Source organism: Amblyomma maculatum, chromosome 1 (assembly GCF_055883805.1).
Source record: "Amblyomma maculatum isolate TAMU_Amacu chromosome 1, ASM5588380v1, whole genome shotgun sequence".
NCBI lineage: Eukaryota > Metazoa > Arthropoda > Arachnida > Ixodida > Ixodidae > Amblyomma > Amblyomma maculatum.
In genome coordinates, this window is record NC_139344.1 from 143312322 (window position 1) to 143330651 (window position 18330).

At 46.7% G+C, this 18330-nt stretch overlaps 1 protein-coding gene across 1 annotated transcript in view; it reads left to right on the forward strand.

Moving 5' to 3' along the window:
- Herp (Homocysteine-induced endoplasmic reticulum protein) overlaps positions 1-18330 on the forward strand; it is a 52137-nt gene that overhangs the window by 11820 nt on the left and 21987 nt on the right. The window contains exons 7-8 of the mRNA XM_084589157.1: positions 12709-12880; positions 16234-16376. Of these exons, the coding sequence (XP_084445283.1) occupies positions 12709-12880; positions 16234-16376 (315 nt within the window). The remainder of the gene's footprint in view (positions 1-12708; positions 12881-16233; positions 16377-18330) is intronic.

Below are 18330 nucleotides of genomic sequence, written 5' to 3' on the forward strand. Positions count from 1 at the left end.
CGTGGAAGCGATGGACACGCGCTGCTCGCCCCATGTCTTTTTTTTTATTATTATTTATTTTTTTGCAGCTCTTAACCCTTTCACTGCCACTCCCGAGATAACTCGTGTGTCCACACATGCACACTCCCTGCTTCTCCCGAGTATACTCGTTTTGACGTTTTAACTCGCTCCCTGCCGCTCCCGATTATACTCGTGTAAAAAAAAAAAACAATGCAAGCATGTCTCGCCATCTATGGACAAGACATATAAATTCATAAAACATGTGTAAATTTTAAGCAACAGATGGGGCGCATTTGTTTAGATGCGTCTCTTGGTCTTGGCCTCGGCAGAGCAGCCATGGCGAGGCAGCGTTCCGCGTGCGTCCGCGGTTTGACAAACGAAGAAAATCAGGAATTGCTTATGAATTCGGACTCCAATGATAGCGGTGCCTGTGTGGTGCCTTGTTTTGAAGAGTGCCACACCAAAAAAGTTTTCTAAACACCTTGACATCCTAATTAGGAAATAATTGTTTTGTTAATTAGTTGTCATTTTTTGTGTTCAGTGCAATATCTATAAGGTTATTTTGAATAAAAGTGTTTACATGTCCTGCAGAGCATCGCAGTGTGTTACTAACATAAAATTTTCACGAAACTAACATGAAAAAAAAAAAACCCGGCAGGGGGAGTGCAGCGACGAGAAAAAAATCCCGGCAGTGAAAGGGTTAAGCATGGACTATTGTAGTGCCATGTTCCGACAGCTAAAGCAGCGGAGTCTGCTGCATCTGCCACGGAGATGCGGCGTCGGCGCGGAAACATGGCACATTGTATCAACTGCGGTTACTCATTGCTATAGTAGACGTTCCTCTCACTTCAGTTTGTGTTTTATCACCCTGAAACTTGCGGGGTTCTACCAAATTTCCACTAATTCAGAACTAGTTAAGAGACAGTCGGCGCCTCGAGTTTGTTATATCAAGGTCAACCGCCGCGACATGTTCGTTGCATGGAGTTTTCAAATACATTCACTTCAGTGGGGGCGGTGTTGGGGAATAGGAAAATTTCGTAATATCAAGGAATTCGCTACATGGAGGTTCGTTACATAGAGGTTTAACTGTACTAAGAGATGTTGCCTTCACGCACAATTTGTGTGACGGAGCCACACGCGCACACGGGTTGGTCGCAGTAGCAAAGGCACGGCGAGGGTTCACGCCATGACGAGGCAGTGGTGATGACACATGCCAGACACATGCCTGTCAGCAGTTCCATGGCCGGACTCAAGCAGCGATGGCGGCGGCAACGCTAGAGTCTGGCCATGGCTATTCATGACCTCCGAGATCACCGCATGCAGAGTTGTGATCTCGGAGGCCATGGGCAGTTGGTGCTAGTTTGTCTCTGCCACTAGATGACGTGGCACGTAAACGCGCGGGCGATTGAAACACACTTTGGCGGCAGCGCTCGAGTTTGGCCATGGCCGTTCATGACCTCCGAGATCACCACGCGCGGGGATGTGATCTCTGAGGCTACAAGCCGCTGGCAGTAGTTTTAGTTTGTTTATCTGATAATTTGCTATTTCCGTGTTCATTATAGCGAGGTTTGACTGTACGGTATTTACTTGAAGTTGATTTAGAATGGAAGTTGTGGCTACACCATCACCATCGCAGCTATTGCACATGCAGTGCCTCTAGCACCTACCTGATGCAAGCTACTGTCAGATCAGCGATCAGCATCAATGTTCTTAAGCCGTGGAGGTAGCGTGACCCCAGCTCTGAGTGTGGGTCATTTGGGTGCACAATGTGTTAACTGTTGAGATTATGCAATGACACCTACAAACCATCTCACTCCACCACTGCTTTCAGAAAGAAAGTTGTGCTAGCAGCAGAAGGCCTTTCCAATCTCCAGGCATAGTGAGGGTGGCGTTGGCGTTTGCCGCTGGAGAAAATGAGACTGCTGTTCAACTGTGCTGCCACTCGAATACCGTCTTCTGGACCCCTATCACCACAATGTTGAAAAGAAAGTAGCAGAGTTCGTTAAGGTGCAGAGGCGCTGGAAGGCTTTCTTTTTGCCACAGAGATTATTTTGGGTGTCGGCTTGCATTTGAGGGGAGTTTCTACTTTTTTTTTCCCCTGTTCTTGAACTTTCAGAATTCTGCTTAGAATCGAAGCTAGCCTAAATTGGAATAACTACGATATTTATTTAAATGAAAGGGTGGTTGGCCAGAACATAATGCATTGTGCTGTGCTTGTAACCACGTTCTACGTACTTGAGTGTACAGTTAGCCTTTTCTTACATATGTTGACACACAACACAGAGATAGTGCTGGATCTATAGTAGCCTGCAGCATACACGCATCAGTGCCATTCCACTTTTGTTTCCTCATGGCCACAAAAATAAACCAGTCTCCCCACTGTCACATGCACATGTAGCAGAGCATCTTGCCTAGTTTGTACTCGGGGCAGTAAGCAGTACAGTGAAACCTCGTTATAACGAACAGTTAAAAAATCTGAAAATAGTTTGCTGTATTCATAATTCATAGTACAGTCAACTACCAATAATCCGGACTCCACGGGAAATGTAAAGTCCGAAATATCGAACGTCCGAAAAAATTAATGAAGCAAAAAATACCTTTTTATTTACATTTTAGGGCGCCTGTTTTGGAAAGAATTTGTCAATGCGTTGCTGCATGCACTTCTGCTTACGTGCAACCAAATCTGTCTGTATGTCCACTAGTGTCATGCTGTCACTGTACGCTGATGCGAGGACTGCAAAAGCTCGAGTCAGATCCGTGTGCGAGGGCTCCACAGCACACGCAACGTCCTCATCAGAGTCGGAGTCACTGTCCAACGGAGGGAGCACTTGATCAATTATTGCGTCGTCACTCAGTTCGGCACACGACGACACCACGCCGTCAACATCTGCGAAGTTTTCAAATGTAACGGCGGCTGGAATGGGCAAGCCGCAGCTGCGCAGGTCGTCAATGGTTTCTTCATTGGAGCTCATTGTAGGAGGCGGCAGATGAGGCGGTGATTCTGCGATTGCGGCATCGGGCTCGGCACCGAAGGCAAATCCTGCATGACTGAAACAGTTACTGATTGTGTCCGCCGACACTGCCTTCCATGCGTCGGCAAGGATGCTTATGGCCGACAACAAGTCCACATTGTATTTTTTCTGATTGTCTAAGTACAGCACCATGCAGGGCAGCAGGCGGGAACGATAGAGCACTTTTAAATTCTTGATCACACCTTGATCCATGGGCTGTAGTACACTGGTAGTGTTGGGCGGCAAGAATTCAATCTCAATTGCTTTCAGATTGCTGATCGGGGCATGGGCACTGCAGTTGTCTAAAAACAGCAGCACTTTGCTCTTCTGCGACTCAAACTTTTGGTCCAACTTGCGTAGATACCGTTGAAACAACTGTTGAGTGATCCATTCCTTACAGTTCGCCTTGTACCAGACAGGCAGATACCTTGTTCCTTTGAAGCATCTAGGGATTTTTGACTTGCCGATTGCCAGCAGCGGCAATTTTTCCATCCCCGAAGCGTTGCTTCCAACAACAACAGTGAGGCGTTCCTTACTAAGCTTGCCGCCGTGACAAGGTTCTCCGGACAGGGCAAGTGTTTTATCTGGAAGCAGCTTATAAAAAAGACCCGTCTCATTGACGTTAAAAGTGTTGTCTGGCGAGTAGCGGCTAAGCAACGCTTCAAGTTTTTCACTGCGGTAGTTTGCGACCAGTATACTACTCACTGCACCACTTTCACCGCACATTTTTTTGAAGGCGAGGTCGAACTGCTTTTTGAAATTCCTGAGCCAATCGTCGCTGAACTGAAATCCTTCGATGCCAAGCCGCAGTGTGAGGGTCTCAGCCTTATGCTTCAAAAGGTGGCCAGAAACAGGAACACTCTGAGCGACAGTAGCGTTAAGCCAGATGTTCAACGCTCCAACTTGGGTAAAGGCCTTGTCGTAGCCTTTTCTGTTCAGCTGTTGTTTTCTTCATGGCCTCAAGAATCTTGGACCTATCCTTCATATAGTCCGATATCGTTTGCTTAGAGACGCTGAACTCACGGGCAACTTCGACTTGTGAACGGCCGCTTAGCACTTGCTGTATTATGGCTGCTTTCTTTGCCATTGTCAGCGTCGTGTATTTATTTCCCACATTTTGCCGCCGTCGGCACGGACTGCGAAGGCACCGTTGGCGCCATTTGCCGTGGCCTGTCGTTGTCAACCTCAAGTGAAACGTTGTCGTATGGCCACTTGAAAGAACCTAGCACAACTCTACTCACGCACGAGGCATTGAACAAACGAGCACAAACTGGTGGCGAGGACGCGGGGAGGCCAAACACGCCCCAGGGGCAAGCAAGACAAAGCAAGTAGTAGTCGAGTGCCGCCTGCTGTTCTCCCGTTGCAACTGTCCTGTCACACCGTGTCCTCCGCGATCAGCTCCGCCAATGCCGACGGCGCGCCGTTCGCCGATACCGGAGGCTGTAGTCGCTTATTGCTGCGCCACTCTTTGCGTCAGCGCCCTCTATGAAGACCCTGTCAAAACCTCCACGCAGTTCGGCTGTGTCGTCTGCTCCCTGCTGCATCGAAAAGCATGCTGTCGTCTGCTCCGCGCTGCTTTCCAGCACGTGTTTGCGCGCACGCGCTCGGTTGTTTCTCGCCTCCTCCGGCCGCGTTCTGGCCGCCGTCACGCTCCAACAAAGGGGGGAAAATAAAAAAAATAACTGGAATGAAAAAGGGACAGCGCGCTTTTTCGCAAAACTCATGTTGAAACGGTGGTTGCGGGCTCTTTTTTTTTTCTTTCTTTTTTCTTTTTTTTTTTTTCTTTTTTAGTATCGCTCGTATCTCGCACCTCTGTTTGTAACTGGCGGTGCCGCAGCAGCCATCGTGGAACTAAGTCGGCCTTAAGAAACAGATATACGTCATTAATGCCATCACTCGGCGCTTATAAAGGGAAAACACATATGTCAATCGTTCTATCCTCATACGTGATCCTGCTTCGGGAGCTTAAGACTGCGCATTCGCTAGAGGAGATAACTGAACTAGGAATTGCACAGCGTAGCTGTGGAATTAAGAAGACAAATGTTTCCGTGGAGAGATGTCCCCGCCTGCATGGAAAGTCGTCAGGCATTTCCTCGCTCTTCGTCTCTTGGAGAGAGGAAACTGCCTCAAAAATGGCATGCCTCGGCTTCTCAACAGTGGCCCAGGTCGTTAAGAAACCCCTCATCGTTATAGGTAGATAGGTAATTGATTTCGGATGGCAGTGCCACAGCACCGAACTCTCCCTGACCGCTGTCAGCAGGAACCAAAGGGTAAGGCGGCATGCTTTGTGCCCTTGTAGAGAACGCGTCTTAAACACGCTGAAAACAGGCACCAGGGCGCCGGCAGCATCGCCTAAAACGTCTGTCCCCAAAGAGTTGAATAGGCCCCTTTCAAGTGAGCAGTCACAAATGAAAAGGAAGCTCCCCAACCAGCGCCCGGAGCGCTCGTCATTGTGTACACTCGTATCAATTCTCAACGAGAAGGCTGGACCCTTCATTCTCTGAACAACATGGAAGAGACATCAAGAGCTGCCGCCTCAAGTCCTTCAAAATACCTGTCGCTTGCCTCTGCCTTTGAGTAGCGAATTCGCGTTCATGTAATTTTTTTTAATGTCTGAGCCTGCCAACAAGCACTCTTTGAAAACAATATCCGCGGCGATCAATTAATCATAATTTCTCACTTTCAAAAACACCGATAAAAAACGTGTTTCCAGCCAGCCTCTATGTCAGCCGGGACACAGAAAAAGGCAAAAATAAGAAACCCCACTGGCAAAGAGCGCCGGCTTTGTGTATGCAGACGCACTACCATCCCCCCTCGTCTTCACTCTCCTTCTCCCGCTCCGCTTGCACGTGCATCTGCCTGTGGCACACGCTCCCGAGCGAGCGGGCTGCGCAAACTCCGCAGACAGCCGTGCGGATGCACGTAGGTTTTGTAGTTCCTCTCCGCTCCGCTAGAAACCGAGCGCTGACTTCACGGAGCAAACTCCAGCTTTGGTTCCAGCTTTGGTTGAGGCACCTTATTTCTTACCAGGAGTCGCGTTGAAGTGACCGCACAAGCCAGTGGTCGAAGGCGAATTTAAAAATTTTGCACACACCGCAGCCACGCAGCCTGCGCGTTACAAGCAGCCGCCGAGAAAAGCGCAGCTCGGAGTCCGAATTATCGAATATAGAGCTGGAAGCTGTCCAAAATATCGGTCATCCTTATACATCATGTTTATGGGGCCAGTGGCGGTGCCGCAGAGCTGTCTGAATAAACGAGCATGTCCGAATTATCAGCGTCCGATTTATCGCACGGCGAGTGTATAAAATTTCGTAGAAAATACATGCAAGAGCAGCAAAGTTCGATCGGAGAAGACACAGCAACTCGGAGGGTGCTTACTTGGGTCACGTCCATTTATTTACGCGCTAAGAACTGCGTTATCACAGCCTGCTTTTTTTTTTTTGTGTTTATTGCGTTTTGTGTCACGCCCTGTTCCACAGTTTGCAAACACTCAACAAGGGAAAACTCACTGCCCTCAATAGCACTGCAGTGGCGGCGCAGTAAATCCAATGCAGCAAGCGCTGCTTGTGAAGTTAGAAGGTTCTCATTGTCTGCAGGGTCAGCCTGAGCTTAGTCTGCGGAATGTTCAGAATCTTCCGCAGCGATTTCAGCATCCGTCAGTACAGCCGTGGTCGCTGCGATGTCATCGCCGTCTACAAAGTCTTTTACAGTCATTGTTGCAGGCATGTCAACAACAAGACGCGAAAAATCGTTCCAGGCCTCATCGAGCTCGCGGAGCTCTGCTTCTGCTTCGTCGGGATCATCCCCATCCTCACTTGATGCACGGGCCTCGGCTGGAACAAAACCTGCGTGCCGAAGGCAGTTGGCAATCGTTTCGCCTTTCACGCAGTCCCATGCCGCTTTAATGCTCCCAGCAAGTCGATCTTCAAGTCCTGCTTCATACGAAACTTCACGAGAAGAGTGTCAATCAGTCTCCTCTTATAAACTGCTTCGAAGGCCCTGATTTTATCTCGAGCTTGATCTTTAATATCAGTGCTGCTTTGTTCACCGCCATCACAGCACTACGCACACCCGCGCAGCACACTCGACACGACCACCAACGCAGCCTCCACCGAACGCTACGACGGCCACGTCACGACGCCGCTGCTAACACTAAAATGCAAAAGACTCAAAAAGGCAAAAGCAACATTCGATCGTGCCACTGCCGCCGCTGCTGAAGTGGCACTGTCAGCGCCTGCGAGGTAGTCCTGAACGTTCGCTGCGCCGCACAGCACACTTGTAGTGCAACGAAGCCTGCCTCCTGCTATTAAAATGAGGTAGTGCTTGGCATCGAAGTTCGTTATATCTGTTTTATGCCGAATCGCATTTGCTATGGAAAGGTAAAAATACATGTGTTTGACAAAAATAATTTGGAGGAGTTCTATATATTCAATAATTCATTATATGCGTGTTCTTATATCGAGGTTTGACTGTATGTGCTGGTAGCAGAAAGTCGCAGACACAAACAGCTTTAGCATGAATCTGACGTATGACCATAAGCATATACAGTCAAACCCGGATATATCGAACTCACTGAATATCCCCTTGAATCCCATGTAAAAGTATAGAAAAGCTGCGTCGTATATTGAACTCTGTTTCACCGGTCGTTCGATATATCGAACTCCGCACCACGCATTGGACGGTGCGCTATCCCCAAAGACTATTGCATCACCCTCGTCCATTTACCACGTGACGTTTTCAAGCCACACGCGGAAGGAATAAGAGGGCACAGTTCGGCGACGACTGGTCTAGGGCAGCGCCGCGCCCTTTCCCCAAAGGCGCCTGCATCTGCAGGGATCGCTGCCACACGCCAGCACTATACTAGATGGCGCGCGCCATCACTCAGAGTATCATCATCCCCTAACAGTTTTTCATCTGTCCGCTCAGAGGCACTTGCGTAGTGCTTCATTTGTTCATAGTTCTTGCCGCTCTTGCTCTTGCGTTTTTCAACTGGGCAGTGGGCACACTTGGCATGGACGCTATGATTTTTCCTATCGCGTTCATTTCGACCTTCAGTTTGAAAGTTTGTGCTGTGCTCTTGAAGTGAACATATGTGTGAACGTGACGATGTCGCTGTCGAAGAAATGCTGCTTCAACGCCGACTGGACACACCCGGAAATCTCCACACATGCAATTTGGATTAGGCCTGTGCCAAATGACCCAAATAGCGCTTGCTGCACAATATGCTGTAAGAAGTTCTTGAGCAACATGGGGAAAAGGGCAATCACTAGTCATGCTGAGAGTAAGAAACATCAAGCTGCTATGAAATCTCAGCAAAGCACTTCCCAGACCCAGGTCGTCTCTCTGTTGTTTTTTTTTGAGACTGTGGCAAATAGCGGCTCCCCTTCCACAGGGGCAATGAGCGCTTCGTTCATCGGATGTAGAGCTAGTGCTTGTAGCACTCCGGAGATGCGTCCAGCCACTACCACGGAAGCACTTCGCGCCTCTGTGAATACATCAGTAAGTAGCTTTCTATTGAAGAATGAAGTTACAAAGGCTAAATTCATGTGGTGCTTGAACACGTAATGACCCATGGATCTTTTCGGTCAGCGGTGGCCTCTGCCTCGCTGTTTTCATTGATGTTCCCTACATATGAGGTCGCCGCCAAAATGCAGCTTGCAAAGGACAAAGTCTGATACACAATTTGTCATGGTTATTGGACCATACTTCCAAGACAAGTTGCCGACAAATCTTTCTAACATTCCTTATTTGGTGGTTGCATTTGATGAGGCGCTCAACAAAGTAACTCGGAAAGAATAGATGGATGTACTGATCAGGTACTGGGACCAAACTGATGCCACTGTGAACACGCACTACGTAACTTCATGTTTCTTGGTGCACACCAGCGCAGAAGATTTGGCTGTTGCTTTTAGGAAAGCCACAGAAGGTATTAAGCAAACGAAAATACTACAAGTGTCAATGGATGGGCCAAAACCCATCAAATTCTTGACATTGGAGGCTGTGGACGCCATGTTGTTAATAGCGCATTCAAAACAGGACACTATGACTCGCTGAGACCTGGTAGTGTTTCTTCGTGGGAGCTATAATAAGTATGTGCCAGCACGTCGTGCAGTCTACATCCACTTCACGGGACGTGCTCTGTTTCCATTGAAGTTCTGCCCAGTAAGGTGGCTTCAGAATAGCAAGGTGATATCAAGAGCGTTTGGTATTGTTCCAAACTTGTTGAAGTTTGCGGAATTCTGTAAAGCAAGCGAAAAAGGTGACAGCGTATGCTATCTACAGCATTGTTGAAAATGCAGTAGGGGACAAAATGCTTCCTTTAAATTAGCTTTTATGCTATCAGTTGCTGAAGACCGAATTTTAGAAGACAGGCCTATGGTGCCCTTTCTATACTGTTTCATACATCAGGTGCAACGCAGCAAAAGCTACGTAAGTAGTCCGCAAGAAGAAAATGCGTGTCACTACGTGCTCGTTTCATGGCTGAGTGGTTTTTGCGAAAACGGGCTTTATTCCAAGCATACACATTTGCAATAACTTGCCTCGCATGCCTGGACATCTTTGCAGTATAGATCTTATAGAAAAATTCCGCTCCGAAGAGGCAGTCGAGGTCGCTGCATTGCGCAGTGCGGATGGCATCGCTGACAGGGTTGCGGGGCAGCGAAAACGCGACACGAATGAAAATGACAAACAAAACATACAAATTAACCGAATCCGATATTTTATCCCTAAAAGAAGTGCTTTTTATGGAGTTTATGGCAAATGTAAGATGTATTAAGCTTGCAGACAAAGCAACTATTATTTCCTCTCGTGAAGAGCAGGCACTATTTTTCAACGCGGAAGCGGGGAGTGCAAACAAGAGCTCTAGCTTTGGCAGTGTTACACTTGATGTATGATATATGGGGTACGATGTTGCTCTTGATGTATTAGAGGAGCCTGCATTGGATCTTCTATTGGAGGAGTGGTCGAAGTTGAGGTTACAAGCACAATGATGCGAATGGTCCGCAGTGCCAATGCCCGATGGAAAGAAGGCCTGCAAAGAAAGAAGCAAGGGAGAGTGGCTGCTCTTGTAAAATATCTTCAACAGAAGAGGCAAAAGGTCATCAACGATGCACAGTGGCAGGGTGCTTGTCTTGAGGAAGGAATTATCTGAAACAAGGTCCCTAAAAGAGCTGACCAATGTTTGTTTTTTTTCTCTCTGACAGCGGTCTTGAATAAAATATTTTTCATTGTGCAAAATGTCTATCTTGCAATATATTACGTTTTGATGTCACTAGTCAGAACTAGTTTTCCGGTCTTGGGTTGGGGAATTTAATTGAAATCATCAGGGAAAACCTGGAAAAGTAAGGGAATTTAAAAAAAGCACTTTGGTAGACACCATGATAAATTATTTAGTGGTTGTAGACATAAACCACGTGGTGCTCCATGTACAGTAATGTTTTGCATATTGTTAACAAGAAAGATACAACCAAAATTTGTTGTCTATGCTCTTAAGTGAATTTGCGATTCCAGTCTATACAGTCGAACCCGGATATATCGAACTCGAAGGGGATCGTGAAATAGTTCGATATATCGATCATTCGATATACAAAAATCGGCTTGTGACGGCACTTACGATGCCAAAAAACGATACCGCGTGTGTCGCCTCATCAATCCACTCGCATAATGAACCCACCCTCCACTTTTTCACCCGAGAATTTGAAAAAAAAAAAAAAATGCGTTAAGACCAGCTCGCTCACATGCAAGCGATTGAGCGATCTCAGCGACGAGCGGCAGCGACAGAGCGAAAATTTTCAAACTTGTTAGAGCTGCGTCCCCCTTGCCGCTCGAGCCACCGCGACAGCTCAATACAAGGTTTCTGTGTCGCTGCGGCAGAAATCGCGAGCGTTTTCGCTTGCATTTGTATGGCGCGCGTCACTCCGTTTCGGTCGTCGCATCCGCAGCTCATTTCTTGGCAGCGTGCCAAGATGCTGCGCAGTGATAACGTCAAGGCGCGTTTATCTTTTTATAGCTCCTCCGGTGGCGGGGAGCGAACTTGGCAGAGTGCCCGTGATGGCTTAATTGCACAAGCCTGGTTCGATTTATCACGCCGCGCTTGGGGCGGGCGTCATGATCGCAGCAGCAGACCGCGTGCTTCCGTTGATTCATACATGCAAAGATAAACGGCTCCCGCCAAAAGAAAAAAAAAAAAAAAAGCCTGCCGCTTCTTAACGTCCGCAGCCGCCATATCTTACGCTACGTCGCGCGTACAGCCCAACGATAAGAAAGGATGACTCTCGCAAAAAAAAATAAATAAAATAAAATAAAAACAGAGAGCTGCCGCTTCTTAACGTCCGCAGGCGCCATAGCCATGTCAGCCGCCGCGCGCAGAGGGTTCGCAACACGCGCTGGAGAAAGCGTCCGACGTCTGTCTGAAAACGGGCTGAGCTGGCTTGGCGCATGCGTAGCGCGTGCTGAAGGAGAGAGATGGCTCGGCAAAAGAATGGGCACACCCACGCACATGGCTTGCAAACGTCATGTGTTGGCGCGCGGGAAACAATAACTGCAGATGCGCGCGCCTTTAGGGAATGGGCGCGGCGCTGTCCAGAACTGTCCCCTCTCATTCCTTCCGCGCGTGGCTTGAAAACGTCACGCGGCAAACGGCCAAGCGTGATGCGATCGTCTTTGGGGAAAGCACACTTTCCAGTGCGTGGTGCGGAGTTCGATATATCGAACGACCGGTGAAATTGAGTTCGATATATGACGCGGCTTTCCTATACTTTTACATGGGATTTTCAAGGGGATATTCCGTGAGTTCGATATAACCAAAATTCGATATATCCGGGTTCGATATAACCGGGTTCGATTGTATGTCCTCAACCGCAATAATGTTCTTTTCTTCCTTCTTTTTTAAGGTATGTAGCAGTCTCACAGAAAATGTTGTGATGCTAGCTGTTCAATGAACTGCACATCTTACTGGTCAGAGATATTCTGCCTAAGCAAGATCATTTATAGCATTGCCTGGCAGGTACCCAGACAAGTAATTTATAGTTTGCCTTTGAAATTGGAGCCCACAGCACATTTCAGTTTACTTTTAGAGATTGAAAAGTCATTTTTAATCTCTGTATAAATTAAGCCCACAGTTCAGTGGCTAGGTAAGTTGGTATTAATCTTAGGAAGTGTGTACAAGTATGAGCAACATGCAAGTGAGCAAGCACACAGTTTGACTTAAGCACCAAATTTTTTTCTACTTCAGCATTCAACTTGCAGTGAGAGTGGGGGTACAAGCGCCGCTTTGTGTATGACGACAAAATTAGGTGCTTGCCGCAATGAATGAATAAGTGACCCGCGCACATCGCATCCAAGAATCGTAAATGCAGATCACCACACAGAACCCTAGCAAAGTGCATTGAAGTAGGGGTCTTACGATGCAAGCGCCTCGTTGTGGAAATACACTTCATCATGGAGGACACCTTGTTTTAGGCACAATTCACAAAGCGACGCTCACAACCCAAACTTGTATATAACAACCTTTGAACAGCTGTGCTGGAGCGAATGACAGGGCATTGAAAATGTTGGAGGCTACGGTGCAGCACAGTGAACATAAAATACTAGCTGTGCCTTACCTTTTTGTCCACACTTGCTTTGCTCTGTGATTTTAAGTTTGCTATGGCAGCGGGCTTAGTTTCTTCATCTGCATAACTAGTGCGCTATATTTCAGCATGCACCAGGCAGCAGCTCCTGTGGCTGGCCAGGCCGGTGCTCCACGCCCACCGAGCCCAGAGGCAGAGACACCTGCTGCTGCCGCAGCAGCGGCCCCTCCAGTCGCGCGTGCTGCTCAAGACAACCGTGGACCTCGCATGAATGCCCAGGGTGGCCCCTTGCTAGATGAGGTCAGCCAGACAATTTGCACGCACTGGATTTTAATTTACTTGAGGCAGCATCGTGAAAGTCTGTTCATAAGCAGAGGTGGGCAGCTGTTGAAATGTCCTGGAATGACAGTATTGGTGCATCAAGTTACCTAGAAGCAATCTCTGAATGTGTCCCATATTTGAGGTTGTAGCACCCGTGTTGAGTGCTAGAGAATATACGTGTACTAGTTGGTTTTTATGAATACAGTAAAACCCCTTTATAATAAAGTCACTGGGTCTGGCAAAAATCTTTACTATACCAGGGTCTTTCTATATCAGTGGCTGGTGATAACATGGTCCTGAAGTTGGCATTTGGTAACTAATTGCCACTTACTGACCACATCTCTTTTTTAATGAAAAAAAAACTCGGATACCTTCCATCTCTTATCATCTCTTCGTCCCATTTTTTTTCTGTTATAAGATTTTTTGTTTACATGTTGAAGTAGTACTTCTTAAGCATGAGGGCAACGTGGCTATGAGTACAACTGAGTTTGGTTTCATGTGAAAACCAAAGCATTGCACGAACACGGCGTCATCTTCTGCTGTTTCTGTCAGCAAGAAGGCAATAGATGAGAAATGCGCCCGGCAGTCAAGTACTGAAAAACCGCACATGCCGTGCCTCCAGTTCTTGCCACTGCTGCCTCGGGCAGCACAGTGCTGTGAATGTTTGGTCGTTTCTTTCCTTCCCTAATCCTCGCTGCATTTTTACTCTCCTTTGCTTTCTGACTGGATCGTGCCCGCCTTCTTTCCATGCCTGTAGACAGCGTTACTTTTCTTTTTTTTCCCATACGCTGCATGCTTGTTCTAACTTGCTTCGCGATTTTAGGTAACGCGCATGCGGCAATGTCATTTCATGGGAAGGCGTCGTTGTGGCCAGATGCAGTTTACTGTAACCAATTTTTATCAAAAATGTATTTACTATAAAGGGGGAAAATGTATTAAGATGAACTGGAACTTCAGTTTCATTTTACTATATTTGAATTTACTATAGCGGGGTTCTACTGCACAAATACAAATAAAACGCAGTGGAACTGGCTGTTACGTCGGCAGATGCTGCCGTTTCTTGGCTGCCACGATCATGAGCAAGTCCTGCTTTAGCGCCCTTGGAAACTTTTACTCCTAGAAATCCGATGCCATTTCACAAATGTGGCAATGTTCTCGCATGTTAGTGCAAAATCTCTTTGGTACAACTCCACATTTTTCCGCTGTATAATAATCTTTTTTTTTTGCAATAATGCATTTTCATATGGCTGATACGACCGTTTCCTCACGAGTTTGGTAGTGCGATTGAAAAATGTGTGAGAAACTCATTATTTTGAATTTTGCTCCAAGAGGCAGCGAAAAAGTCTTAGCAAGAGGCTTATATTAGCCACAGTAACGCTCGTGGCTGATGTTTGACATAACCTTCGATAGATACGCATGTACTCTCATAATGAACCCACCCACCCCACTTTTGTCATTGAGAATTTGCTGTTCTTATTTTTTTTTTCCTACCACGTCCCTCAATTCCCTGCCATCATTGTTGTAGTCCGCGGCTGACCTTGGCAGTGTGCCCCTAATATTTTATGTTTTGACGAGATCTCCTGTAGGGCGACGCGTTTGACAAAGTTCAAAGTGCCAACTTTTCGACTCTTTGCAGCTTTGTCGCGAGTGTGGAGCGACGCGTTGAAAGTGGGCTCGTTTCTAGCACTAAGTGACAGATTATTTGAATGCGCTGTAATAAAAGAAAGTTTGTGTCAAATATGTATCATTCGCAACCTTTTGGAGCTTGTTTGAATAATATGATCTTTGGAGTTTGTTTTAATTTTTAATGCCAGTGATGGTCGTACCAACAGCATTCTACTGTGCATTGCAAATGTTGGCCTATTCTAAAGCTTTACCACCCTGCTGGCATTTTAACCACCGGCTAATGTGGGACTCTACTCTTCATCAGCTGTTGGCTGCCATCATATTTAGCTGCCTCTGACACACTGCACCTACGCACAACACATGCTTGCAGGCACTGTGAATGTAAGAGCAAATGACCTTAGGCACAAAAACGAAACAGTGCCATGGCAGACGCCATGTGGGCGTTATTGTAATAAGATGCATTTGCATGGGTTAGCTCCAAAGCTTTTGTTTCTGTCATCCACCTTTTTCTGTTACCTTTAAGATTAAAAGTTATATTTGTGCCTAGATATCAATATGATCAGCATTGTGTAGCAATGTACGGCTGCCATGTATGGGGTTACTTTTAGAATAATGCTCCAAGGGTGGCTAGACGCGAAAGTCTCCTTCTAGCTCCAGTGTGCCAGCCCTAGCAGACGGAGCTATAACCCCCAACCCACGGCGCTAGAATTCGCTGCTGCAGCGGGTTCAATTTAGAAAATACAATCACTAGTCGCGTACTCGAACAGGCTTTATTCGGCTGAGTACACAGCGAAATATAGCACTCAAATTCAACTTCCGTAACAAGCGAACATCCCACTCGTGTACGGGGGTGAAATAAAAACCACCAAAAGTAGGAAGCACATGCAAAAAGGAGAGAGGAACATCCTGCTCGCCACGAGGGGTTTCATGCTCATGGCCCGCAGCAGTCTGTTCGTGCAGTAACCAGGCGACTCTGGTGACGGCGGTGGTCTCCCCAGCGGAAAGTTTGAACCGCGCGTGTGCGTGATCAACTGCTGAAAATTCCGAGAGTTGCAAGAGGTTCGCTTGTCTCAGACTGTGGAGAGAAGGTCTCTAGGTTACACCGGGAGGAAAGAGGAAAACCCCGCGATGGTGTCGCTGCGGGAGACTGGGAGGCAGTGTGGGCTGGCCGGTGTGCCCTCCCCTCACCACCCTCACGCGCGTGTAATTATCATGCGTAAACTCTCATGATAATTACACGTGGCCGTTATAGTGGGACAAGGGGATTCTCGTATATTCCCACACATGAAAACCACCACAGTGAAATATCTGTCACAATTTCACTTGCTTTGCGTGTGCTCTCTCCTCGCTGCGGCCTCCCTTATGCCAGCAAATGCTGATGCAGACGGAGATCTTTATACTAACATGGCATATCAGGAGTTGTGCACATACAAAAAAAAAAAAAAAAAGGTGAAAGCTGTTGAGTCTTGCAAATTTCAGAGAAGCATGCATACAAGAAATAACAAAAAGTGGCAAGCAACAGTGTGTATAATTTTTTCATGCAAATACTTTAGGTTCTACGGTTACAATCTGATACATTTTCTTTCCACAGTGTCATTAAAAATATAACGGCGGGGTTCTGGAGCAAGCTTTCAAACTGTTAAAGCTACCCCATTGAATTTCTAATATTTCTGAGTCATCTCATATGGTGCTTGTGGTTTTTCTAGGAGGAAGAAGAAGCAGCTCAGCGTGACTGGCTTGACTGGGTCTACACTGTGAGCAGGGCAACTGTCCTGTTGAGCATCGTTTACTTTTACTCCTCCTTCGGAAGGTTCCTTGTCGTCACTGGCGTCGCTCTGCTTATGTATCTGTAAGCACTCATTATGGGCTTTTACTTGCATGGTGTGCACAGTGATACCCAACTTTTCTGTAGCCTAGGAACAAGACAGAAGGCACTTCTTGGCTGCTGCTGCTATGAGCACAGATATACTGTCTGCATCATTCTTCTGTAGAGCTCTAAAGCATGTGTGCCAGTTGAACGGTAGTCTGATTTGCAAGCAAAATCTTATGTTCACATTGGACGTCTATTTGGCTCTACTTCCATGCAAGCATGGCCTTAGAACTTGGCAGCAGTTGCAGCGAGGGGTCATATTGTTTGCAGGGAAGTGCAATATTGGACCATTCTGCAAAAGGATGATGCAGACTGTACACACTTGTATGCGCACATTAACACCTGCACACATATTTCAAAACTCCTTGTGCTCATTGGTTCTCAAGTGTGCACCAAAGAAGCATTTTGGTTGGTGCATTATCCTTCGGGTAAATTTAGAAAAATTCACTCTGGCTTAGTGACTAATGGCATTTGGGTTTTGAGCTCGAGGTTGCAGGGCCATGTCTTAGCTATGGTGGCTACATTTTCGTGGTAATGAACTGCACAAATGCTCCATTGGTATACACCCTGCTGTAGTGGCCCAGTGGTTGGGGCTGGTTGGTTATGGTTTAGCGGTTATCTCTCGAACTCTAGTTTGATCCTGGCCGAGGCAGCTTCATTTCACAGAAGGTTGCCTCCGCGAAACACAAGGTGCCCATGTGCTGTGTAATGTCGGTGCATGTAACAGATGGTCAGATTTATTGAGCCGTCCATTGTAGCATCCCTCATAGACTAAATCGTTTTGGGAGGTTAAACCACCATAAACCCAAGTGTTATGCAATGTTGCTTTGAGTTAAGAAACCCCAGGAGCTCAAAATGGCACCACTTGTAGCCAAGTTGCTGTTCCAGGGCATTAGAAAACCTGCATACCACTCACAAACTCAAATGTCTGTAAGAAAAATTTTACTAACTTGAAAAACTAGGAAAGAAATGCATGCCTCATCCAGCTACGAAATGGCTATTGGTGTCCTGCCTGTTCACAGGGACGTCAGCTATCTAGGAATTGGTATGTTCATACTGCAACGTTTGTTATTTACCTCACCTTTTCATTGCAAAGTGTGCCCATCTGCGGTGGCACAGTGGCTAGAATACACGACTGTTCTACCCAAAGATGCGGGATTGAATTCCGGCAGCGGCGAGCACTTTTTAATGGAGGCATAATGCAAATTGTCTGTATGTGTGATGTCTTTGCACATCAAAGATCCCCAGGGGGTCGAAATTTCTGGCGCTCTCCACTATGGTATCTCACACAGCCTGAGTCGCCATCAGATGTAAATGCTATAAACTAAACTAAAAGCCTTTAGTTGGTTGGCTTTTGGGGAAAGAAAAGTACAGTATCTGCCTCACTCCTCAGTGGACACCTGCATGAAGCGAACATACAAATGTTAGACGATTTTGCTAGGCTCAGAACCACTGAAGAGATACACCAGACTTTTCTTATTGCAAATAATAGACTGGTAGTTTCTGAAGGGGCTCTCTAACTATGCAAAATGCATTTATTACCCAATGTCAGTATTTAGTAATTTGGAAAAATTGTCTAATTTTAGAATATTTTTGCAGGCGAGTTGGTTCATTGCAAATCAAAATGTAAACTGCGCGGAAAAATGGGACAATAGGCGAAGGAACACAAACAAGACAACACGGGCGCAGACTTCCAACGGTTTATTGGTGAACGAAAGCACATGCTGTAAACATGAGGGAACTCAGGTGCATAACCACTGCTATCTTTAACACGAGGCGTGATAAACATAAGACGGTAAAATTTTATCGTAAACTTCTTTCACACTATGAGAAAACATATTGCAGATTGCAAGATAAAAGGTCTAGCACTCAGACGCCATGTTCCAAAAAGGCAAACCACAATCAGACAGAGTTTAAACCAGAAGAAACAAAA